At 42.3% G+C, this 26,544-nt stretch overlaps 1 protein-coding gene across 1 annotated transcript in view; it reads right to left on the minus strand.

Moving 5' to 3' along the window:
- Positions 1-26,544, minus strand: part of FBXW8 (F-box and WD repeat domain containing 8) — a 114,001-nt gene that overhangs the window by 81,432 nt on the left and 6,025 nt on the right. Inside the window, exons 2-4 of the mRNA XM_082667783.1 lie at positions 17,648-17,752; positions 4,991-5,155; positions 1,161-1,249 (exon numbers count right to left, since the gene is read on the minus strand). Of these exons, the coding sequence (XP_082523909.1) occupies positions 1,161-1,249; positions 4,991-5,155; positions 17,648-17,752 (359 nt within the window). The remainder of the gene's footprint in view (positions 1-1,160; positions 1,250-4,990; positions 5,156-17,647; positions 17,753-26,544) is intronic.

Consider the following 26,544-nt stretch of genomic DNA (forward strand, 5'->3'; position numbering starts at 1 on the left):
GGCTTATCTTGTTTGAAGCAAAATACTTTTACATAGGTACTACGGACCACAAAATATTAAAATAATCTGACTCTTGGAAATTTCAGTTAAGGAATGCTTCTGAAGGAAAGAGTTTTCTTTAAAGAAAAAGGCTCTCCTACTACTAAGCTGTTAAGTCCAAGGTTTGTTTTTGTTTGCTCCTCCAGGTAGAAAGCTCTTTTGGGTGTCTCACTGCGAAGTCAATCCAGACTCAGAAGTTTAAGTGTCCTGGTCTCTATGGCATTAAGTACACAATGTGAGACTCTAGTTCAAGACATCTTGTTAATCCAAGAAGAAAGTCATCTTCTTATTATACATTAAAGAAACACATAAAAACATCTCTGTAATAAAATATGCAGAATTCATGAAAGTGGTTTTTGGAACAGAAGCCAAAGGAATTCACACAGAAGTTAGAATTAAATTTCTCGGCAATGGAGACAAACAAAAAGCCTATTTCAGGACAAGTTAACTGCAAATACGAACTGTGTGGTGGGGAAGGAAGATTACCTGTGGCCACAGCCCTTCCTCATAATAAAGGCTTCAGAACAAGAGATCAAGAATAGCACCTGGGGCTTCCCTGGTGGCGCAGTGGTTGAGAGTCCGCCTGCCGATGCAGGGGACACGGGTTCGTGCCCCGGTCTGGGAAGATCCCACATGCCGCGGGGCGGCTGGGCCTGTGAGCCATGGCCGTTGAGCCTGCGCGTCCGGAACCTGTGTTCCACAACGGGAGAGGCCACAGCAGTGAGAGGCCCGCATACCGCAAAAAAAAAAAAAAAAAAAAAAAAGAATAGCACCTGTTTCTGCCAACACTTATTATTATTGCTTGACTTTTTTATGTCTTCATAAAATACAAACTGTTTGCCTTAATGAAAATCTAACAGAACATGCCATAAGAGTGATTTAAAAGCTCAAAAGATGCATGGACACAAATGGATTACAGAGCCGCTCCACACCACTAGCTTCAGAGCTCTCAACTACTGGAGGATACAGAGTCATGGAGACGGCCCATCTCCACGAGGGCTATAAGTGGGAAGGCACGCACTCCCAAGGGAGAATAAGGTGGCTGGGACGCAGAGGGTGGTCCATGAAAAGTGAAAGACCTTAGGATGAAGAATATTAACTGAAAAACTGTTTTCGCTTACCCAGCAATGACAACACCATCGTGAGAATGCACATCACATAAAACCGCGTCAGGAATGTGTTCCAGCTCACTCACGGCGCCTTTGCGATTCTGCATAAGAAAAGGGGGTGCAGTTTATACTACTCTCTGGATAGCCAGGAGACAAAGCATTTCGCTCTCAACTACATTCATGGCAGTTTTTTACGGCATGGGCTGTGTCCATAGTTATCAAGACATTCGAAAGGACAGAGACAACTAATATGTTAAGCTATGTATTTATGAGTTACAAACACACTGAATGAAACTACTGGGCACGGGATGCGCGAGACGAGGGCCCTGTCCTTGAGGGGATTACAGGATGTTAACCACTCCACTCCGCAGTGGGCTGCTAGTGAAGAAATGTATAAAGTGTATTTAAAAAGTCCAGTTCAGATGAGAGAAAGTAGTTAATGGTATTTTACCTGTTAACACCCCTTATTAATGCTCTCAGAATAAAATGAAAAAGTATATACAACAAGATAAAAATCAGGATGGGGAAAAGAAAAGACATAGTTTCTGACTGAGAGGTCAGAGGTTCATGGAAAGGGTATTTAAAGGAAACCCTAAAACCCATAACACAGCTGCTCCTGAGGAGGGAACTAGGTGGTAGGTGGAGAGAGGCGAGAAAGAGATGTATTTTCCAGTATATGCCCTTTTATGACTTTTGATTTACTGCATCACGATTGTTTATTTACTGATTCAAAATATGTATAAATAAAATAATTATTTTTAAAATAAAGGGAATCTTGAAGAATAGAAAGTATTTACATGTGGGATGTTGGAAAGGGCAGGGCAGGACAGTTAAGCCAAAAAGCAAGTGTGAATAAAAGGTATTCAAGAATACCAAGCCATCAAAAAATACATACACATAACGGAATTGCTTTGCTGTACACCTGAAACAATATTGCAAGTCAACTATATACTTCAATTAAAAAAAATACCAAGCCATCCATAATTTCAACTTTGCTGTACCAGCACAAGGATTAGAAATAGTGTGTGTAAGTGGCAAGCACAGTTCTTAGCACACAGCAGGTTTTCAATAAATGGTAGTTACTATTTATATTATTAGGAGACAGATGATGACATCCGTTCCATTAAAACCAATGTTTATTAAGCAGCTGTACTCCAGGCACTGTGCAAGACGATCTACATGGTGATCTCACTGAACTCGAGGACCAAGTCCAAGGCTGAGGGACACAACTGGACACATCCAAGTGGGGCTGTCCTGCTAGTGGAGACATGGGGATGGAAGGACTTGAGAATCATCTGTTCGAGGGCCACAGCCAAAATGACAAGAACAGCAAAGCTCTTTTGAGGGACAAGCTATTGAAAGAAAAGGAGAGGGCCTGTGTGCTCACGTCCTCCACTAAGTTTCATCACGTGGCTTCCTCCCCATCAAGGGCTCCAACCCCACACTGGTATTCTGGATTAGAGAGATCCTAGAATGCTACAGTGAAATGAGTGTATGCAAACACCAGGGAAAGGAACATCATTTGCATGCTGGCTCTGAACTGCAGGTCCAGGTAAGTTCCTGCAGGTCCAGGTAAGTTCCTGCATTCACAGGTCATCCCCTGTGTGGAAGTACTGAGAACCCTGGGGTCCCTTCTCAGCTTCCTCCAACACCAACCTAGGAGATGCCAAACCAAATCACCTTCCCAACCCATCCTGAGGTTGACCATGAATAGCACCAAACCACAGCATCTGCGTGCCAAGGCCGATGCTAACTGAGCAGCAGACACAGGCCACGCGCTGTGGGAGGAGTGTTAGATATATCATTAGACAGTCATCCTCACGACGGCGCAAAGAGCGCAGCTACTCTCAGCTCCACATTAGAGATGAGAAATCAGAGGCACACAAAGGGAAAGCATCTTGCTCTGCACTACCTTTCATGTTTTCATAAGAATTCCTTTCATTCTAGAATCACAAGAATCCCATCACTACAGTTAATGCAAGAGTCATCATCTGACATTTTACTTCTGTAGTCCTCACAGGTATAACAGTGCAGGAAATGGGCCCGAGACACTCCACAGAGAAGCCTCCCTCCAGTCTCCCTGCAGTTTGACTCCAGGTCATTCAAGCAACGACCTCTTATTGAGCACTTAACAAACACATGGCTTTGGGTTTGTTGGAGAAGAACAACAGAACAGACGTTCAGTTGGATTGTACGTAATCTGTATACTGGCATTAAGTGCTGGATGCTATGCGGCGGGTCTTTAAACCCCTTCACTTCGGCCCCCTCCAGCCTGGATGAGGAGGGGGCACCTGCTTCCCTCCCTAGCTTTCTAATACCAAAGAGGAAACAAAGAACTCAGCTGCTGCTTTCTCTCTTAGAATCTGACATTTATGAATTCAAGCCAGGGTACATGGAATATCTCCAGCTCTCATGCTCACGAATCTCAAAAGTATCCCTCCTTCCCAGACAGAAAGGCCCTAGTAAACGCCTCACTCTCAAGCTTTCCTTAAATTATGGCTCCTCCTGCCAGGGTCAGACCCTCTGCTTTCCGGCCCCCAGCCTGTCTAAGCAGCTTTGGCAAACCCAATGCCTGCTCTCACTTATGTCCTTCACACAGACATAACCAAGCCAATGGGCAAGAGGGCGAGGGGGCCCTCACGCGAGTTTATTACCTGGAGTGGACACACAGAGCGGGGGCCAGAGGGATCTGTACTTAGTGGTGGGTCTTCATGGCCAAGCATGGCTATGCTAATCCTCTTTAGAAGGATGGTTCTCACCCAGGGCTGATTTTGCCCTCAGGGGACATCGGACTGGTCTGAAGACTTTTTGGTTGTCAGAGCTGAGGGGAGGAAGAGAATGCTTCTGGCATATACTGGGGAGAGGGTGGACATGCTGCGGAAGATCCTGCAATGCCCAGGACAGGCCTCACCGCAAAGTATTGGTCCCAAATGGCACTAGTGCTGGGGTTGAGAAACCCGAGTTAGAGGAACACTACGTCTTATTAGCTTTGCTAGGAACTGTGACGCTGCCCAGATCAAGAGTATCGGTCACTAATCAGGTTATGAGGTGACTGGGGACAGACATGCACATAGGCAATATGTCACTATCAGTAATGAGCAAAAGCTTGTTAATCTCAAAGTCTATTAGGATTGACCTTTACAGGAGGGGAAAGAATACAGTTCTGTCCCTTCCTTCCAACTGAATATCCAGCTACCCAGGTGGGAAGAAACGGGCACCACACTGCTGTCTCGTCATGCCTTAAACAGCTTTATGTAACACTGTTCTTGACAGTTATTTTCTACAGAAACACTGTTCTGTGCAAATTCATAGCTGTGATCTAATATTTCTGTAGAAATTTTGAAGTGATAAATGTTATGGAAGCAAGCCAATAGGTTATGTGAGGGAAGAGAAGACAGTACTTAGAGAAGCTTAATGATCTCCCTCTTAGAATTTACTGGAGATAGCATTTTCAGCCCCTCTTTTGTATTCAGGTGGTGCTTTCTTGGTCCATCCAGGGAGACGGTGGCAGTGAAAAGGGGCTGCACTGAGCACTAGCCTAAAGACCCCGACCACCAGAGGCGAGGGGACCGGATCCTCAGTCTCGCCCCTCCTCTCCTAGAGGACAACAGGACGCTCCCAAAGAGTGTGCTTGAAAACAAGGGCAGATACTCTAATGGGCAACAAAAGGGGCAACAAATCACCAACAGCTGAAGGGACGCTCACCATCCTCCTCCTCTCCTTGTTTTTGGCAGTTAATCTCAGGATGAAATTGGAAGGACTCGGGTGTTTAATCCCAGGCTTGGATTCCTGTGTCCTTGCAGGCTATTCCCCTACAGGTAATGATATTGGCCACTGCCTACCTTCCAGTTGGTTCTTAACATGTGTTCCTTGGCTCGGCACTCTTGGAAGATGAGCTTCCAGCAAGAATAATCGGAGATGCTGCTCTCGGGAAGGTGCCCTTCCTGCTGGCACAGCCGGTACCAGAGTACTTCATCTTCTGCAATCACCTTCCACGTCTTGCTCACCTAAAACAGCAGAAGTGACACAAATGTCAAATTCTGCAATTAGAGAAGTCCCTTGTCATCCAAAAATCAATCAACACCTTTATTACTGCCCTGGGTTTATGGCAGTATAAAATGTCTCATTAACAAAACACTCTGAGGCAAAAAAAATACAAGCAAATGTTTCCTGTTTTATCTTTCAAGATTTCAAAATTGTTGTACTACCATCTAATATCACATTTTAAACTACTTGGTTAAATTATTATATATATATATGTATAAAATATAAAGAGAAAAAAGACACGAATACATAAAAGGCATAAAATACACACTGTAACACGTTAATAGATATAAAATCATACACAGCTTTTCAGAACAGAATCTCTTTACTTTTCACCAATAAGCACTTGTCTTTCCATCTTATAGAGCTACAGACCAATGACCTCTGAAGTAAAGAGCTGTAATAAAATATCCATAACCCAAAACTTCTGGTCATATGAGAAATTCAGATTTATACTATGTGCAAAAACTTAGATTTTAAATGTGTAGATTAAAAAAATTATTTAACAGAAAACTCAAGCAATTATCTAGGATGGTAAGATCTGATATAGAGAAATTAATATTATGACTGGACTGAATTTCAAATCCCAACAGTATCCAGAGGAAATGGCCATTTTAGCTATTAGTGTGTGTTTGTTTGTTTTACCACCAATGTCTTTTTTTTTTACATCTTTTTTGGAGTATAATTGCTTTACATTGTTGTGTTAGTTGCTGCTGTATAACAAAGTGAATCAGCTATATGTATACATATATCCCCATACCCCTCCCTCTTGCGTCTCCCTCCCACCCTCCCTATCCCACCCCTCTAGGTGGTCACAAAGCACCGAGCTGATCTCCCTGTGCTATGCGGCTGCTTCCCACTAGCTACCTATTTTACATTTTGTAGTATATATATGTCCATGCCACTCTCTCACTTTGTCCCAGCTTACCCTTCCCCCTCATATCCTCAAGTCCATTCTCTAGTAGGTCTGTGTCTTTATTCCTGTCTTACCCCTAGGTTCTTCATGACATTTTTTTTCTTAGATTCCATATATATGCATTAGCATACGGTATTTGTTTTTCTCTTTCTGACTTACTTCACTCTGTATGACAGACTCTAGGTCCATCCACCTCACTACAAATAACTCAATTTCGTTTCTTTTTATGGCTGAGTAATATTCCATTGTATATATGTGCCACATCTTCTTTATCCATTCATCCAATGATGGACACTTAGGTTGTTTCCATCTCCTGGCTATTGTAAATAGAGCTGCAATGAACATTGTGGTACATGACTCTTTTTGAATTATGGTTTTCTCAGGGTATATGCCCAGTAGTGGGATTGCTGGGTCATATGATACTTCTATTTGTAGTTTTTTGAGGAACCTCCATACTGTTCTCCGTAGTGGCTGTACCAATTCACATTCCCACCAGCAGTGCAACAGTGTTCCCTTTTCTCCACACCCTAGCTATTAGTGCTTTGTCTTCCAACCCTAACTTTGGGGAAGGATGGATTTACTTCATCATGGGATAATGTACAAAGCTGGGCAGACTGCAAAGATGGACTCTGCTCGCAAAATGAGAAACTGATCCGGCAGATCAACATGATCTGGGGTCTGCAACACGTTCTGCTTGCTGTCCACCCAAAGGCTGAGCCTCACTTCTAAGAAAGTAAGAGTCATGACCAGTGGTTCATGGTAACTTGTGCTCCTTAACACTCCCTTGGGGCCACTTCAAGACATCAAGTACTCAGACAAGAAGAGAGAACATGAGACAAAGAGAGAGCACACAGCATGTGCACGGCAGACTCTCGTTACACAAGGGTGCCTCATCTGAGAAATACCAATAGGGAGTTAGCTTCCAGGACTACAGAGTTGAAGATCTCAGAAAATCTGCTCCTCCACAAAACCAACAAGAATACTGCCAAAAATTGTCAAAATCAACTTTTTCAGAACTCTAGAAATTAACTAAAGGCTTGCAACGTTCTGAGAAGCATCTATTCAAGAAAAATGGCTGAATCTTGGTAAGAATAGCAACCTTTGTATTGTTTTCACTTGCATTAATCCCATCCTCATCCTCTAGCTCCATGGTAGCCTTGAAAACCAACAGCCTCCAACTATAGCAGCTGTAAAAACCAGCAGTCTAGCAGCTCCCAGAGAGGCCAAATGGGTTTATAGCTCTCCAAAAGTACCATCCCCAGAGAACCGTCACTATTTGGCCTGTCTGGCAGCTTGCTAGAAAGCTCTGTTCTTGAGGCTTGTCTTTATCTAATCTGACTTAGATCTAACTGTCCTATATCCAGGGCATTTGTCAGAAAAAAATAAGGGACAACTGTTTAACGGTGCAGCTGCCTGACATGGCACTACCAAGTAGGGCTAAAAGGAGGCTAATCGAAAGCCTTAAAAGGAAAACCTGGGGAGTGGGACACCCCATTATAAATATATTCAAAATACTAAAGGAAAGCATATCTAAAGAAATAAACTTATGAGCACAATGTCTCACAAAGTAGAGAATATTGACAAAGAAACAATATTTTATTTTTTTTTAAAAGAACCAAACAGGGCTTCCCTGATGGCACAGTGTTGTTAAGAATCCACCTGCCAATGCAGAGAACACGGGTTTGAGCCTGGTCCGGGAAGATCCCACATGCCACAGAGCAACTAAGCCCATGTGCCACAACTACTGAGCCTGCGCTCTAGAGCCCACGAGCCACAACTACTGAAGCCCACACACCTAGAGCCCGTGCTCCACAAGAGAAGCCACCACAATGAGAAGCCCGTGCACCACAACAAAGAGTAGCCCCCGCTCGCCACAACTAGAGAAAGCCTGCATGCAGCAACGAAGACCCAACATACTTAAATAAATAAACTTCTTTAAAAAAAAAAAAAAAGAAGATAGTAATATAGGAAAAGAGGAACAAAAAAAACATACTGACAGCTCCTTAAATGGCTGAAGGCAGCCATCACATTTCCCCTTAGTCACTTCTTCACTGGTCTAAACACACCCATTTTCTCCAACTAATTGTCATAGGACTAGCTCCCCTACCCATTATCTCTGAAATGTACCCTAGTATTTATGCACCTCTGGTGTCCCTCTTCAAAAGTGATACTCAGGACTAAACAATACCCCAGATATAGACTGTCAAGTGCCATGAACAGAAGGATTTTATCAGATACTAATTTGCTACTTCACTTGAAGATACATCCTCATGGTTACAGAACGTATGGTCCAGAGCTTCTGGAGTCTGTTTATTTTATTAAATATTTAAGGCAGACAAATAGGTATATATTACAAACACCCATGGATACACCACCCTGCTTAAGAAATATTACCAATAAGCTTAAAACTCCTGTGCATCTCCCAGTGTCCACATCCTTTTCTCACCAACAGTAACCTCAGTTCGGTATTTATCAATCTTCAGAGTCTTTTTAAATACAAGTTGCAATTAAAGAAAAATAAATTCCCCATTTCTTACTCACACTATTATGTCTTAAACTTAAATTCTTAACTTTCTAAACTTTCTATCCATTTTAAATCCCAGCTCATCACACATACCCACCCCCAGCATTTTATATCATTTTTGCATCTCAATTCTGTCATCCATTGTAGGTATGCTACTTTTCCTGTACATAAGTCATCAGCAAAATACAGTCTGTGGGGCTTCATGTCTTAATTATTTTAAAAAATTAAGCAGGATAGGGCTGAGGACGGAGCCCGTGGCAAACCACTAGAGCCCTCCCCCAAGGCTGCCACGGATCCATTAAGCAGCCCACCCCAGGCACGGCCACAGCATCAGTTACAAATCCACTTAACCACACTGTCATCCCACACTTCTCCATCTTAGCCATAAGGGCATCGGGGAAACAAACCCTCATCTGATCACAAGTGGTCAGGAAATAAAGAATGGGATAATGACTCGGTAACACTGGAGTTCCAGTTTCGACTAGACAGAACACCATGGTTTTATTTTTGGCATGTTTGGTCCACAGCTGAGCCTGTCCATGACACTGGGTGGTGTCTGTCCATCTGTCTGTGCCAAAGTGAGTCTCAGCACTAGGCAATCATGAAGCACAGACAGGGACAGACCAACATCAGCTGTGATGGAGCCAGGCTACAGCTCAAATAGCTCCAGAGCAGAGTATTTCTGCCACAGGCCCCTGCAATTCAGGGTTAAATAAAGTATAAGGGTGAACACACAGACACCCTCATGGCTTCTCAAAGGCACAAAGTGCTAGCTAACCACACGGCAGTTTACTCTGATCCCTGGGATACATCAGCCCTTTTTTGTAAAAATTATAAAATGTAAAATTTTGTAGAATTTATGAAATGTAACTACTAGATGAAAGACCCAGACTCATTATTTCACTACACAGACCAGCACTTCCTAAAGCATATTCAATAGAATAGCAGCTCCTTAGGGTATTAATAAGTTATTTTAAAAAAGGATTCCACGGTCACACGAGTTTGGAGAACACTGGTTTAAACAAAACTAAGCAGGACTCTTCACTGCAGAACTTCTCAGAGCTTTTAGCAGACTGACACGTGTTGCATGTCTCTAAGAAGGAAATATAAGAGGCTGCATTCCTCGAACTTATCTGGCTCCTGAACTCTTCTTACAAGGAGTGTCTCAAAAGCCCAGTGTCCTCCAGAAGACACCTTACAGAACATTGATATGAGTATCAGTCAGTCAATTAAAACATATGTTGGGCACCAACTGTATGCGGGCACTAAGGCCAGCAATTCTTATCTACATTCCACCTCAACCTGCCAAACTGACACCTTTGCAGGTGGGTGACACCCCACGGACATGACCAGATTGGGGCCGCCTGCCCATGGCTGGGGAAGCTAGAGGGAAAAGTTCTGGTCTCTGCCCTTACAGTCGAGTTGGATCACAAGACTGGCCCCCAACAGCGGGTAATCTTTGTAATTCTGCAGTCCAAAAATTAGCTACAAGGCTGCACTTTGTTAGATGAAGCCAGTGAATCATCATCATTTCAGGAGAATCCAAATTCAATGCTCAGTGACTACAAACTAGAATATCCCAATTAAACACTCTGGATGAGTTTTAATGAGTACTAAACTGTACAAATTCCAGCCACTTTAAAATAGAGAAACTTTTCAGAGACTTTCAAGAACTCTCAAGTACATGTCAGACCTTAAAAATCTTGGAAGCCGAAAACATTTTTTTATATCAGCTTTGAAGAAAATGTCAAATTGTCTTAAATAACACAGTCTGAAATTTGTACAACAGGGTTATGGGATAAAAACCTGAGAACAAAACATTGATGTTTCGGTGCATCATCCCCACCACTGACCCCTAGACCACAGGGCCTCTTCTGTAGAAAATAATATTCAGGATAAAGTTTAATCCTGGAAAACAAACAATAAAGCTCTTTGAGGGATTTATAAAAGCTAGAGGTGAGAATTACTTCCAAAAAGGGATCAGGATTGTATCTACGATCAGGTATTGAACACAGAAATGTGCCAACAATTTCTTTAGCAAATGATAAAGAGAGGGTTGTCTTTTTATTCTTCTTGTAAAGGAGAACAAAAATGATAGGCTTTAAGAATTTCTTTCAATCCTGAAGGGGGAAAAAATCAACAAGAAAAACACCTAGTCAAACTTTCACAAGTAAATTTTAAAGAGTCTCACCAAAAGGAAATCTAATTGTTTTGATTTCTTAAATTACATTAAATCTAGAAAGTGTACGAGCCTGAATTTTCCAAAGGCCTAATGGTCTTTCTTTAACACACCAGGATTGGACTGGCCCTGCCCAGTAAAAGCCCCACTGAGTGAGCCTCAGCTGCAAGAATTTGCTAATAAAAGTGTCTCCAGCATTTTGCTTTATAGCACCACTATGAATTGCAGCATTAAAAGAAAAAAAATTAAAAAGCCCTTGACTCAAAAACTAGCTTTATTAACTCTGCCTGGATTAAGGTTACCAGTGAGGCCCACAACAGGGGAAAAAGTGTCACTGTTCCAGTCACACAATGACATAATGAAGTCTACCTGGGGAGGACACACCACTGACCTCCCATTGCTAAACCCAGCAGTCTCTTCTCAGTCCTCCTCTCACTTGACCGCTTATTACCTTTGATCACTTTCACCTCCTTGAAAATTGCCCTCCCTTGGTTCAGAGGACTGTGCACGCTAGGTTTCTTCCCAGCTCACAGGTACCGCCTTCTCAGTCAGCTTATCGTCTACTCACTGTCTGTGCCAGGGCCCAACCTCTAATCTCCTCCTCTATCTACACTCACTTTCCTGATGATCTCGTTCAGTTTCCTGGCTTTAAATACCATTCATGTGCTGACTGCTTCCAAATTGACATCTTCAACCCTGAGTTCAACCCAGAACTCATCTGCAGCCTCACATTCAAGTACTGATCTTCCCCCCAAACTTGCTCATCCCACCATTTTCCCCTCATTAGTAATGGTAACCTCATCCACCCAGTTGCTCAGGCCAAACACCCTGGAGTCCTGTTGACTCTTCCTCCTCTCCCCACACCCAACCCATCAGCAACCCTGACTCCACCCACTTCTACCAGCACAGTCCTGGTCCAAACCACCATGTAGCCTTCCAACTGGTCTCCTTGCTGCCGGCCTTGTTCCCCGGCATATTCTTCACATGGCAGGGAAAATGATCCCTTTTAACATATAAGTCAGACCTTGTCATTCCTCTGATTAAAACACTTCAATGGCTTCCCATCTCATTCAGAATAAAAGTTCAAGTTCTATTAACAGATTAAGTGCCTTCTGAATTTGGACCATCTCTCCTTCTCTTAGCCCTGTCTGCTCACTACATCCCTGTGTTAGTTTCCTATTGATATTCTAACAACTTATCACAAACTTATGGCTTTAAATGACCCACATTTATTCTCTTACAGTTCTGGGGGCCAGAAGTCTAAAATCAAGGTGTTGGGGGAACTCCCTGGTGGTCCACGTTTCCACTGCAGGAGGCACGGGTTCAATCCCAGGTCAGGGAACTAAGACCCCATAAGCTGCACAGCGTGGCCAAAAAATAAAATAAAATCAAGGTGTTGGCAACAGGGTTGCATTCCTCCTGGAGGCTTCAGGGGACGATCTGTTTCTTTACCTTTTCCAGCTTTGAGGGGCCACGTACATTCCTTCGCTTGCAGCCCCTTCCTCCATTTTCAAAGCCAGCAACATAGCATCTCCTCTCCTCTCTGACCTCCTGCCTCCCTCTAAGGAGCTCTGTAGTCACAATGAACCCACCTGGATAATCCAAGATCACTCCATGTGAAGATCCTTAACTTACATCTGCAAAGGTCTTTTTACCATAAAAGATAACGTAGTCACAGGCCTGAGGATTAGGGCATGAACATCTCAGGGAGGCCATTACTCAGTTGCCACAGCCTAGCCAGTCTGACCTTCCTGCTGTTCCTCACACAACAGGTACACTCACCTCAAAGCCTCTGCACCTGCTATTCCCCTCTGCCAGAGACCAGCCCAGCTTCCTTCTTCCTTCCTTCAGGTCTCTGCTGAAAGGTCACCTTCTCTATGAAGTCTTCCCTGGCCACCCCAGATGATGCAACCCCCAACATCATCTCTGCGTCTCATTTTTCTCCATAGCACTTACCACCATCAGATATATTCTATATTTAATGATATTATTTACTGCACATAATGTAAAGCTTTCCAAAAGGCAGGGGTTTTTATGTTTTGTTCACCGTCTAGAATGGTACATGGCACATAGTAGGCCCTCTGTAAATAACCGAATGAGAAGAATAAGTCAAATTTTTTTTTAAGTTCAACACCTAAAAAAACTGGATTGCTGGGCATATACCCAGAGAAAACCATAATTCAAGAAGACACACGCACCCCAATGTTCACTGCAGCACTATTTACAATAGCCAGGTCATGCATGGATGCAACCTAAATGCCCATCGACAGACAAATGGATAAAGAAGATGTGGTACATATATACAATGGAATGTTACTCAGCCATAAAAAGGAATGAAATTGGATCATTTGTAGAGACATGGATGGATCTAGAGACTGTCATACAGAGTGAAGTAAGTCAGAAATAGAAAAACAAATATCGCATATTAACGCATATATGTGGAACCTAGAAAAATGGTACAGATGAACCAGTCTGCAAGGCACAAACAGAGACACAGATGTAGAGAACAAATGTATGGACACCAAGGGGGGAAAGCGGTGACGGGGGGTGGTCGTGGTGTGATGAATTGGGAGGTTGGGATTGACATGTATACACTAATATATATAAAATAGATAACTAATAAGAACCTGCTGTATAAAAAATAAAATAAAATTCAAAAATTACAAAAAAACTGGATTGCTTTTATTTTCAAAGGTCAGCTCCTGGCATGTGCTGCTCTCAGAAGGCTTTGACTTTCTTATTCAAATATAATCTCTTGCTTTCTGATTTTTTTCTCTTTTAAGTTTTAATATGAAAAATTTCAACCACACAAAAGTAAAGTGAACAGCGTAATAAACTCCCAAGTCACCCCCACTCTGTTCAAATGACTATCAATATTTTGCCATTCTTGTTTCATCTAGTTCCCCATCTTTTTTTCTGGAGTTGCTTTGGTTCTCCCTAACCCCTTTTAGAGGGAGCAGCCACTGCAACCTGGGGAATTAAAAGGAAACTCCTGTGGATGCCTGGGTGTCAGGCATGCACATATCTCCCTGAGAGAAGTCTGGGGGCAAAGGTGGAAATTAAGAACTAAGGGAATCCTGCCAGCAACTACAGGTCCTCAGAATAATTTCTGCTCTGAAAATCAACCAGGCACACTTGGCTCTAAATTTCCAACCTTTAAAAATGTCATTAAGATCTGTAGCTAGAAAAACTCAAATTTTAGTTTCTCCTATTTGGACATATGGGAAGATCATAAGATCACATTTGCCTTGAAACTTGAAATATCATAATCTAATACACTGGGCTTTAGTTCCAGAGCTACTTATTTATTTTGGTAATACCTACTTCTTGCTTGCCAATTTTAACATAAATCTTAAGTTTTTAACCTCTCCCATCTTCCTTCTTTTTCTGTATTACATTCTTCAAGGACGTTTTTCTACCTTTTACTTGAAAATCATGGCCCTGTTGCCTTTGCAACTCTATTTCTAAACTTACATATTAGGAAATACACATAACTAAAATATATGCTAAAATTGAAAATGAAAAAATAAAGTTATAGAGATGGAGAACAAATTCGAGGTTGCCAGGGGTTAGGGAAGGGCATGGCTATAAAAGAGTAGCAGGACTCTTGTGATGAAAATTCTGTATCTTGACCGTGTGGTCACTCAAATCTACACACGTGATAAAACTGCGTAGACTTAAATACACACAAATAAGAGTGTATTAAACTGATGAAATCTGAGTAAGCTCCATGGACTTTGCAAATGTCAATTCCTGGTTTTGATATTGGGCTACAGTCTGCAAGACATTACCAATGGAGGAAACTGGGGGAAGGGTACACAGAACTTCTCTGCACTATTTTTTGCAACTTATGAATTTCTAATTACTTTTAAAGTTTTTTAAATGAACATTGGTAAATACTTAAAAACCTTTACTCCTTAGAATTACTCATGTTGTAATATAACAGCACACTCACTTTTCTCAAAAACCAAACAATTTTGTAATTTCGAAATCGACAATTTTGTCATTGTTGTCCATTTTAAAATATTACCCTTTAAAGTGTTTGGAAATCCTGTGGACACACACACACAAAAGAACAAAAAATTCTAAGTAGCGAAATGATAAACTGCTCAATGAACCGCCCCAAGCATAACTGCTTACTAAAACCCACACTGTTTGAGACATCCCAGCATGATACTCTCCCACAGAGATACTAAATCCCTCGAGGGACAAGTATGGATATCAAGGAGCTAGAGGTCAGCATTCAGGGTACACAGGACCACAAACTAACGTAAGAGGGCTTTAGTTTTGAAGCGTAAAGCCTCACAAAGCAGAAAAGAGAGGGGATGCAGAAAGGAGACAAAGTCAAGAGCCAAATCGATTCCCCAGTACAGTCTGTGGCATAATGAAATCTCAGAAGTCCGCCCCAATCAGGGTTCCTTACTGTTAGTCAGTTACCAATTTGGCATAAGGATCTAAGCAAACAGGTTTTCTCCAAGGGCACACATATAGTTTATGGTGCCAATTCCACATAACTGGCCCAACCACTTTCACTGAAATCCCAAGGCGGCTAGATTAAAAGAGAACCAGAGAGAAAGAGCGAGACGGAGAGAGCGAGCCCCCTCTAAAATAAAATCATAAAGCAGCAGGACACTCCATTCAACAGAAGGCCCTTTTCCTGTTTCAAAAATAAAAACACCACGAGAAACAAATGAAAATGCTACTTATTTTTCTTACTTTGTGGTTTTCTTTTAATGCTTGAAAAAAACAAAGCCAAGTCACAAACTACTGGCCATCCATCGTCATCTTTGTGCAAAAGCTCTACGAAAAAAATCCTGGCTTAGAAGATCAGAGCCACCTCAGGGGTTCTGTTTAAGTATATTTTCTAATCTTATACATGTGCTCTAAAAATTAGGTTCAACCACAAAAACCCAAATCCAACTGGCCCAAGAGGGCAGAATTCTGGTGCACAATTGGACTACTGTGTTGCAAATTAAACTGTTCACACCTGCAGAATAATCTCACCAGCATAACCAATCTACCCTGGAATGCAGCCCCACGGTACCAAAAGGGGGATTTCTTCTTCCACCAGATCCTATCTTTCACTGATAAACTCTTTGGATGAGAAAACCAGCAGCAGATGTGAAAGCCACATGGCCCTCTACAAAGCAGGAGAGCAAAAGCAACGTAAGAAGAAATGATTCCTTAAACAGCAGCTCCCTATCAAGAATGAAGATTTTATCATCTAAGGCTGACTTTGTGGAAAGCTAGCTATTAGATAGACCCTGTTCCAAGACTTTGGCTAACAGCATCAGGCTGAAATCCAGGAGCTGGACTCGTTTAGTTACACCCTTGTTTTCAACTCTTGGGAACAGGGCCAATGTGTAAAGTTAGAATATAACAAATCCAACTTCCAAGGCAAAGAAGAAGACAATGTAGGTACTCTTACTTCATGCGGTCGATAGGCTCTGAGCATGGTTTACACTTCAAACATTTTTATTTTGTGAATTTTAGCCTCTGCATAGTTTCTTCCGAAAGATTTCCACACCCTGCATCAAAAAATATTTGCCAATACCCCCCCTTAACTGATGCTGTGGCAATCAAAAATACTGAACACTTTCTCAAATTCATATTTAAGTAGAAAAATAGTTTTGATTAAGCAAAATGCTTCACAATAGGGTAAAACCATAATAGGGGAATAAAGTAAAACCAGAAACTCTCTAAATTGTCCTGTATTTTGTGTCATTTCACTGAACTGCCATGGAGTTAGACAGCTCTAGAGTCTGTCTAGTTTTCACCACCCTCAAACTGCCTTAATATTTTTATCTGCATATTCATGGTGGTGTTTCAGATTTTTATTGTATAGTTCTCCTACCCCTCAATTTCACCAAACTCTTTCTCCTGAAGGTACAGAAACTTGTATCAAATGCATTAGAGGATTCAGGGATGGGAAACAGTAACCACTAAACAAATTACTTCTTTGGCAATGGATACTCCAGTGCCTTCTGGGAACACAGCTGTCCATGAAAAGCCAAATGGTCAATCACATACACATTTAACTTATGAGAAATTAGACATTCTTCACCAAAAGGAAGAGAATAACAGACTAACTTTAATGATATAAATGCTTGCCTCTTAAAGCACGGCCAAAGCCACACTTGGCATCACCTGGTAGAAATGCAGATAATTGGGCCACACCCCAGACCTCCTGAATCCGAATTAGCATTTTATCAAGATCCCCTGTGATTCATGCATACAATAAAGTCCCGCCTAGACTGTATCTCCCACCATTCCACGCCATGGGCACGTGCCCCAGAGTACGCATGAGATGGGTGACGCCGATCTGCAGTTCCCTTGGTGGATCTCAGCTCTCACATGCCTCTCGCCTCACTGAGTGGAATTCTGATGTTTGAAGGGTAATTTGGATCATACAGTGGAACATGACTTCACTGTTTTGTCCCCAGGCTGACCCTCAGCTCCCAACCTAACGACTGGCGTGACTGAACCAAGGCCTTGCATCTTTGCATTAGAAACGGTGAGGACATTAACAGGTCTGGCGATCTCAGTAAAGGCAAGTACAACCTTGTCAGCCTTGAGCACGCTGCCACAGGTCAGCCATAACTCAGACTGCAGGAGGAACACAGCTCTGGGACAGAGGGTCACAAAAAGATAAACATGACATGGTGATATGGAACATAATCGTTTATGTTCAAGGTTGCTTTCCTTCAAGTAAAGCTGCTATCCAACTCATTATTTCTTTAAAGTTTGTCATTCTGTAAATTTCTGCTATGGAAGAGCTTGCCATACTTGAATTACACATGTAGGTAAATCCTGACCATCCATTAATGACAGCTTACCTGCGCACACCTTCCTAGTTCTTTTCTGTCCAGATACTGAAATATATTGATTGCCAACTCGTACGGCAGTTGGATATCAAAGAAGGGCACGTCATCCATTTCATTCTGAGGAGGAAAAAAGAAAAGGAACAAGCTTAAGGTTCTGAGATATGAAAATGTTCATATTTACAGGCCCTTTAAATGACCAGCAATAGCCTTAAGTGGTGACAAGAGAGACGATGCTGATTCCCAGGAGAAGCAAAGCGTTCTCACGATTCTGCGGAGCCGAGTCATGGAACTAATTCAGAGCTTGACAGCTACTCTCAATTCTCCGACCCCCACAAGCTTACTCTCCTTACATTCACTTATAAACTCCACAAGACCATTTCCCGTAATGCTTCAGAAAGGAGAAGCAGGGGTACCATCTCACAACCTGGCGTGTGCCACAGGAATCAGTGCAAAGGTTTGTGGAAAACCTCTCAGCTTCTAAGGAAAGGTGAGTGGTAGGCAGTCAAAAAAGAGCCTTGGAATCAGGGAGGCCACTGGTCCTTCCAGGACAACTGCTACTAGCCCCCAACTTGGAGGGGGGTGAATGCCCACAGCGAAGAAATGCTGACCTAGGTCACTGCAGTGTTTTCATCAGGAAGAGGGGGATAGGGCTGTGAATGTGAGCAAAAAGTAAACAAATGAAGTGCTGCTCTTGAGTAAGGTGAGTCCGTCTCCCCGTGGCCACAGGAGAAGCACAAGGTTTCCTAATGCACCTGGGGGCTTGTGCTGCTTAACCTGAGTGAGCCAGTGCAAACAGAGCAGTTCTTCTTCGGTGTCATTTATTAATGTGGAGAAATTAGAGCTTGCCTGCCTTTGGATAAGCAATTAGGGATGAGGTAACAGGCTTTATTTGAGAGATAAGGCTGTCATGACGATCCTGGTAGCACAAAGAAATACGAGGGTGAAACAGAAAAAAGGCCAAGTGTGCACATGGATCCCTCTGCCTGTTCCCGACTCCACCTGCCAAAGCTCACTTTGGTGTGTGCTCCTGTAAAGCTGGGGAAAGCAGAGCTCTGCATCCCAACAAAACTCGCTTAATAAAATTCATGTTTAATAAGCTTTGGCTGACGTCGGTGACTTACTGGTTGCAAGCAAATTATTAATCCACCACTCAAACACAACAGTTGTATATTGCAAGGCTGCATGAAAAGAATCTCAGCATTTTTAAGGGAGTGTGAGCACCGACTCAAACCCTACCACGATTCAGGGTGAAGATTCTTCTGGAATCATGTTTCCATTCATCTAGGAGTCTCAGGGCTAAAAGATAATCCAGGGCATAAGGAGGTAATGTATTCAACTGCAAAAACAGCGCAAGGCTAAGCACGAAGGCCAAGAAGGATCTCTAGAGGAAAAAAGAGGAAGAGTTGACAGTTCTCGGCGGGTAAAGAAGGAACGGCATGTTAAATCAGGACAGAAGTGTTGGCTTTACAGAAAACAACAGAAAAAAATCTGCAAGTGTAATTGGAAGACAAAGGGGTCCTTGCCTAAAAAAATAATGGAAAGTCATTTGTCTAATGTCATGCTAGGTCCCCTCCTACAGCTAATCAAGCTTTACTCATCGAGAGAGAGGCATCACTTTCTCTATGCCCAGATCCAACTTGAGACTCCTTACCGTAACTATGGAGGGAATGGAGGAAAGGTGCACACAGTACAAGACTATCCTTCACAGCCCTGGACCTCCTTCTGCTTTCTCTTTTGGATTTTTTGACTATGGTGAGGTGGAGAAGTCTACCTTATCCACTCAGTAAAGAAACAAGAGAAAAATGTTCCCTATCCTCATACAAGCAGAATAAAGGCAAAGAAAAGTCTGCACTCATGCAAACTGAACTCATAATTAGCTTTTTTTTTTTCCTCCCCCCTGCCAGAGGCATTGCTTTCTTCAATTGGTCCCTTCGGGACTCCCTGTAAACTGATGTCTGTACTTGACACTACTGCGATGAAGCATGAGAAGTCATCTCTGTTTTTAGTTTTGCTTGCGCAGAAAAGTCACAATTCTGGTGGCAGGTGCCTTCTCCCTTTTGCCTGTTCAGTTGGCCAGTTCTCTATTCTCATCCTAGAAAATACCGCCTCTGCCTTAGCATACTCCAAACTCTGCCACCATCCTCCTTCATGCCAGCCCCCATGACCTCTGGGATGCAGCAGAGCATGGAGGGTTAGAGCACAGATTCCAACCGATCATCCTAGTTCTGCATCTGACTAGCCACGAGACCAGGCTAAATGCATCTGATTCTTAGCTTCCTCATCTATGAAACAGATATTAACACACCTAATATGTTATTCATGGGGCAGTTATGAGAATAAAATGAAATAATGCATGGAAAGGGCCTGGCACAAGTACCCAGGCTCAGCATGCAATAACTGATTGCTAATAGTACTATTTTCTTTCCTTGAGTGGCATTCCAGGTCCCTTTTTTTCCTTCAACACATACTTTTGATTAGGTCCACATTCCACGTAGCCCCCACGTCAGCTTGTTGTTTACACAGAAAGTTGTCTCCCCTTGTCACGAGATAAGCACATGATAGTCGATGACAGTGGAAAGGGGATGGTACAGCAGAAGCTGTCATTCACAAGTATGAATACTGAAAGTATCCACACAACAAGGGCTTTTCCAAGAGGGCTTTAAAAAAAGAATCATCAATTTAAAAAGGTTATACCACAGTAATAACTACAGACGGATCTGCTCTAGTGCACAGAGGATGAGAAGGAGGTAGCCAGCAGGGTGTGAATGACCAGTCCGGGGTATTAGGGCTCCCACACCAACAGTCAGAGACTCCATGCTGGTCTCACTGCTAACACACGGTGTTATGGTTCTTGATCATTTATAAGTTCTGGAGAGCAACAACTGCTTCAAAGCATTGAATTATAATTATATAAACACCAACGTCACAAAGCCAAACTTTTTTTTTAAATCACTGTGCTCTTAGAAAAGGGAACTCTCCTACACTGTTGGTGGGAATGTAAATGGATATCGCCACTATGCAGAACAGTATGGTGGTTCCTTCAAAAACTAAAAAAAAACTACCATATGACCCAGCAATCCCACTACTGGGCATATACCCTGAGAAAACTATAATTCAAAGAGTCATGTACCACAATGTTCACTGCAGCACTATTTACAATAGCCAGGACATGGAAGCAACCTAAACGTCCACTGACAGATGAATGGATAAAGAAGATGTGGCACATATATACAATGGAATATCACTCAGCCATAAAAAGAAACGAATTTGAGTTATTTGTAGTGAGGTGGATGGACCTAGAATCTGTCATACAGAGTGAAGTAAGAGAAAGAGAAAAACAAATACCGTATGCTAACACATATACATGGAATCTAAAAAAAAAAAAAGGTTCTGAAGAACTTAGGGGCAGGATAGGAATAAAGAAGCAGACGTAGAGAGTGGACTTAAGGACACGGGGAGGGGGAAGGGTAAGCTGGGACGAAGTGAGAGAGTGGCATGGACATATATACACTACCAAATGTAAAACAGATAGCTAGTGGGAAGCAGCCGCATAGCACAGGGAGATCAGCTCAGTGCTCTGTGACCACCTAGAGGGGTGGGATAGGGAGGGTGGGAGGGAGACACAAAAGGGAGGGGATACGGGGATATATGTATACATATAGCTGATTCACTTTGTTATACAGCAGCAACTAACACAACAATGTAAAGCAATTATACTCCAATAAATGTTTAAAATAATAATAAAATAAAAGGTGTGAAGAGTGGGAAAAAAAAAAATCACTGTGCTCTTAGAATTGCATCTAAACTGCAAAATGATGGTCAATCCCAAACAGATCAAGTCCCAGATTCTTATGTAAATGACCTTCCCTGTTGCTACCACTGGCTGGGAATGGCAGGAAAAAAAAAAGAAACCAACATACTAAAGGAAGGTCCACATCTCCACATCTTAAGAAATATGTAGACCCACAAGGTCAGGAGACCAAATGCTGAAGTTTCATGTTGCACCCTTAGCATCCTTCTGGCAAGACATTCTATCATTGGCTCTTGTAGTGGAGGCTGTGGTGGGTCACTCAGATTCCCCCTCTGGATCCATGACACCTTCCCCCCAGATGCCCAGAATGCTGCCTGCCACTGGCTCATAGCTGTGTCCCTTCCCAGGCACTGCCCTTGGCCAAAAAGCTGCCTCATTCCAGGTTACACTCCCTCCTCAAGGGCAGTGTGCATCCAATGACTACTCAACAGCTGAATATAAAGACCTCTATGTGGGACCCCTGAGAAAGGCCAACCCATGAAACCACCTGCATGCAAATCTCTATCTCAGAGTCTGTTTCACGGAAATTCTAATCTTTATTCCCAAATAGTCCTGTGTTCAGCACATTCACAAGGGCTCTTATGCACAACTCCAGAGACATTAGGTAACCTACTTCCCTTTCTACTAAGGAGGCAACAGTGGAATGCAGGTAAGTTAGAGTGATGTTATTATACCGAAAAACAAAAAACTAGAGCAGCTTCAGGGATAAGTAAATCACTCATAAACTTCTCTCTCTTATTATTAGTAACATATCACTTGGGGAACACCTTACAAAAGATTGAGAGTTACGAGCATGCTTGATCCTGTGGTTAAAAATCCAATTCTTTTACAGGTACAGCATAATTTGACAAGGATGTGGAGCCACATCCTGGACAGAGGCTGCAGCCCAGTAACCACATATACCTTAATAGTAGCAGCAAGAAGGTCCTAAGCACTCTCATTTGGTACTACCCTGGTTCACAAAGTAAAAAAAAAAAAAAAAACAAAAAACTACTACTTGCTACTAGTGTGCAGAGAAGTACCCTGCCATCTAAAAGGTGCTATCAGTGCTCGCTTCAGCAGCACATATACTAAAATTGGAACGATACAGAGAAGATTAGCATGGCCCCTGCACAAGGATGACACGCAAATTCGTGAAGCGTCCCCTATTTTTAGCAATTATACTCCAATAAAGATGTTAAAAAAAAGAATTTAGCTGCAGTCTCTAAATAGAAAAAAAATTAAAAATAATAAAAGGTGCTATCAGACTTCCATCTAGGCTATTTTGAAGCATACAGCCACCCTAAAAGTTATGGGCCACATTAACCAACTATATCTATAGTAACTTAAATATGGAAATGGACAAGTTGGCAGTTCAGAAACTAAGATATTCCAAGAAAAGAGACACTTGAAATATAGGAAACGTGGTCGTACTATAAAAAAGTCAGTATGACTACAATGTTTAGAGAATAATTTAGAATGGACAAATTTATGCTACAGAAGACCATACAGAAGACCAGTAAATTTAAAGTATTAACATTCCTTCAAATTTAAAGAAGGACACCCTTTGGACAACATACAACTTGGGTTTTAATTTTTTTTTTTAATGGTTGAGATATTGATTCTCTCTCCAATATTGGTGACTCTTGTCCTGTATTATACATCAAAATCATCTGTGGAGTTGTGTGTGTGTGTGTTTTAAACCAAAAGCCCGTGTGTGTGTGTGTGTGTGTGTGTGTGTGTGTGTGTGTGTGTGTGTGTGTGTGTGTGTGTGTGTGTGTGTGTGTGTGTGTGTGTGTTAAACCAAAAGCCCAGGGTCTCACTCAGACCTAATGTCCCAAATTCCCAGGGATGGGGCTCAAGCAACTCTTCCTCAGGAATCCTCATACAAACCAAAAGTTGAGAACCACAACCCTAACTTACCAAAAGACTTAAGAATCAATCCTTTCCCAATCAAGCCAAAAGAAAAAAAAAAAGCCACCACAAAGGGGTCATGTTACTTTGTTAATTCAAAGTCAGTGAATACTAGATTTTCCCAAAGTCTACTGGACTTACTCCAAAAAACGCTAAGAGAAATTGCAAATAGATCCATCCCCAGGGAGGCTGATTTGTACTCTTATGTGCTAATGTAAGACTAAGTCTGTAAATGGACTGGTTTTGTGCCTTACTGTTAGAAATTTAATCTGTCTTCTCTTGTTTAGTAGAAGGAGGGATAATTACTAAGAGCCAAATCAGTAAAAAGTGAAGAAATTGACTTAAAGTTTGTTCCCAGTGTAATCTCCAGGGCAAACAACAGGAAAGATCTCTCTAGATGGTGTTTTAAGAAACTAAGCACCTGAGTTCAAACAATAGATACATAGCATTTCTGCTAAATCTGTCACTGAAAGGAGACTGTTTTCTACATGAATTTATCTCAACTTTCTACATACTGCTAAGGAGTAGACGCACACAATCTCAATCAGAAGGAACAGATGAGTTCCAGTTTCACCCGCATTTTCTTTAAGAAAAATAAAATTAGTTGATTAGGGGAAAAAAAGGTCTGAAACACTGTCAAGATAAACAGCCATTCATTTACATTCCCAAATGTGTCTCAAAACACGTTCTTATTTATACAAAAGAAAAAAAATGACAAAAGTCCACCAAAATGTTAACAGCTGTAGCCACTGAGCAATAACATTACAAGAGATTTTTGTTTTTGTCTTTCTATTCTTCTGAATTTCCTCAATATTTTTACAATAACCATGTTTCACAAAGAAAAACAATACATTTGTAAGATAAGGTGTTTTATGTTCAAAACACTATCTGAATTCAGGTCCATGCCAGGTGCTGGGGGGAGGGAGGTACTGTTAGCAAATGTATAAGAAATGATATCAACACCCAAAGAGCTAAAATCTTTTATAGAGCTAAATCACTGTCACATAAAATGGAATAAAAACTGGAGTCTACAAAAGGCAGTAGAGATAGCCCCTCAAGGTATTCCCAAGTTCATCAGGAAGCCAGCTATTTAGAACCTGGAAATCACTTCTCCGAAGCAACAATACTGTAAAGAGTGGTTAAGCTCCCAAGCAGTCCACAAAAAGCCAACTTATCTTTTAACATTTAACCTAATCCCTTGCCTCGCTATGAGAAAGAGCAAAAGGTATTCAATAAATTTTTGTTGACAGCATACGTGGATGATATAGCTGAACTTTAACACTACAACATCTAACAGGTACATTGCACTGCATACAGTAGATGCACATTAAACGTCCATGGGATTTGATTTTTTTTAATGGGCTTCCCAACTTCAAGAGCCATTATCATTCACCACCTACTGGTATGATTCCCCTGGGCACTCTGGCAAGGGGTGGACACAGAGAGCAATCTAAACGATTGGGCAGTGAGGGCTGGGGCAACCCCAGGAGGCTGGGCAGTGGAGAAAGCTAGGGAGGCAGAGGACGCACGACCTCTGCTTTCAAAGCCCCCTTTTAGTCGGATACAGTTTTTCTCTCCAGAAAGAAGTCAGCAGAGGAGGGGGAGGGGGAGCTCCCTTATCAAAAGCTTCCGGTCCCAGAGGGGCCTGTGTGGGTATAGTTTGTTTGTGGAAAGAGTTTCACATCAAGGGTCCCAAATACTCCAAACACATTCGTACCATCAAAATTGGCTATATAATTTGTAGAGCCCAGTGGAAAATGGAAATGCGGGGCCCCTTGTTCAATATTAAGAATGTCAAGATGGCAACAACAGAGCATTAAACCGAGCACAGGGTGCTTCTAAGCCTGGGGCCCTATGTGACCACACAGGTCACACGGGCCCACGAGGCCAGCTGGCCCTGGCCACCACAGAACCTTTGCACTTGCCATTCTCTGCCTAGAATGCCCCCCCCCATCTCTGCACACTTGCTCCCTCACCTCTTCCATAAGCATGACCTTCCTAGGAAGGCCTCTTGGCTAGCACTATCCCCAACACATACACACTCTGTCCCTTCCACCTGCTTTCTTCTTCTCCAGGGCATCTATTACCTAACAATTATTTGTTCATTGTCCATCTCCCTCTTGCCCAGAATGTGGGCTTTATAAGAGCATGAATTTTTTCTGACTTGTTCACTGCTGTAGCCTCAGTGCCTAGAAGAGTACCTGGTACCAAGAAGCCACCTAACGAGTACTTGAGGAGTGAATGAATGGAGCCCAGGCTGCTTCAAGCAGCAGAACCTTTCAACAAACAGACGTCCTAACTTACAAGTTGTTCCAGTGTACACAGAGACCATTACAAAACATGTCCAAGTAGACATGTGCTCACTCGTAACAGGAAAAAAATACATGGCACTGACAAGAAAACGTTTTAGTTGGAGTAAAGGAAAAGGCAGAGAACCTTGGGCTGGAGGGATCAGGGGAGAGTTAACATAGGAACAAGAATCAAGTTAAGCCTTAAAAGGAAGGAAGGCAAAGGACAGAAAGAGGAAGGAAAGTCACTCCAGGTAAGCCAGTGCATGAGCTCACATTTGACTCGGTTGCCTTCTCATTTTGTGTTAGTCAGTTCCCCTACTTGTTTCTAACTTTAAAAAAAGAGGAACGTCAAGTCATCAAATTGACCTGCTGACAACATAGATGTAGGCTCTGACAAATTAAATATTGACAAAGTGAGCAATAAATACTGGCCAACAGTATTAAAACTTTCATCAGGCCTGAAAACCCAAATCGTAACGCTCCGAATGTTCGCAGGGGTTCTAACCATCACAGAGCCTCCTTATGAGGCTGTTGCTGGAAGCAGCAGCTCTGCCCATGCTATTTCAATTCCACACGTGCCGACGGGGCCCCCACTGCACTGAGTACCATAGGCGGGGTTACAAGAGGAAGACAAGAGACGTCGCCCTCCAGGGATTCCAGGGGGCGGCCTGAAGCAAGAGGCTCACCAGGGATAAGCTTTAGCAAAGAGGAAGTGAGATAGTATAATGAACTTTTCTGCAATACTAATGATAATAATAGCACCAGCTTTAATTTACTGTCTACTTATTGTAAGCCAGCTTGGTGCACTAAGAATGTCCCAGCCTCTACACAAGATCATACTAGCCTGGTCCTCATCTGATAAGTAAGGCAGGGTAAGTGACCTGCCCAAGGTCAGACAACAAGTCAGCAGCAGA

The sequence above is a fragment of the Grampus griseus genome, assembly GCF_964374135.1.
Source record: "Grampus griseus genome assembly, chromosome: 12".
Lineage (NCBI taxonomy): Eukaryota > Metazoa > Chordata > Mammalia > Artiodactyla > Delphinidae > Grampus > Grampus griseus.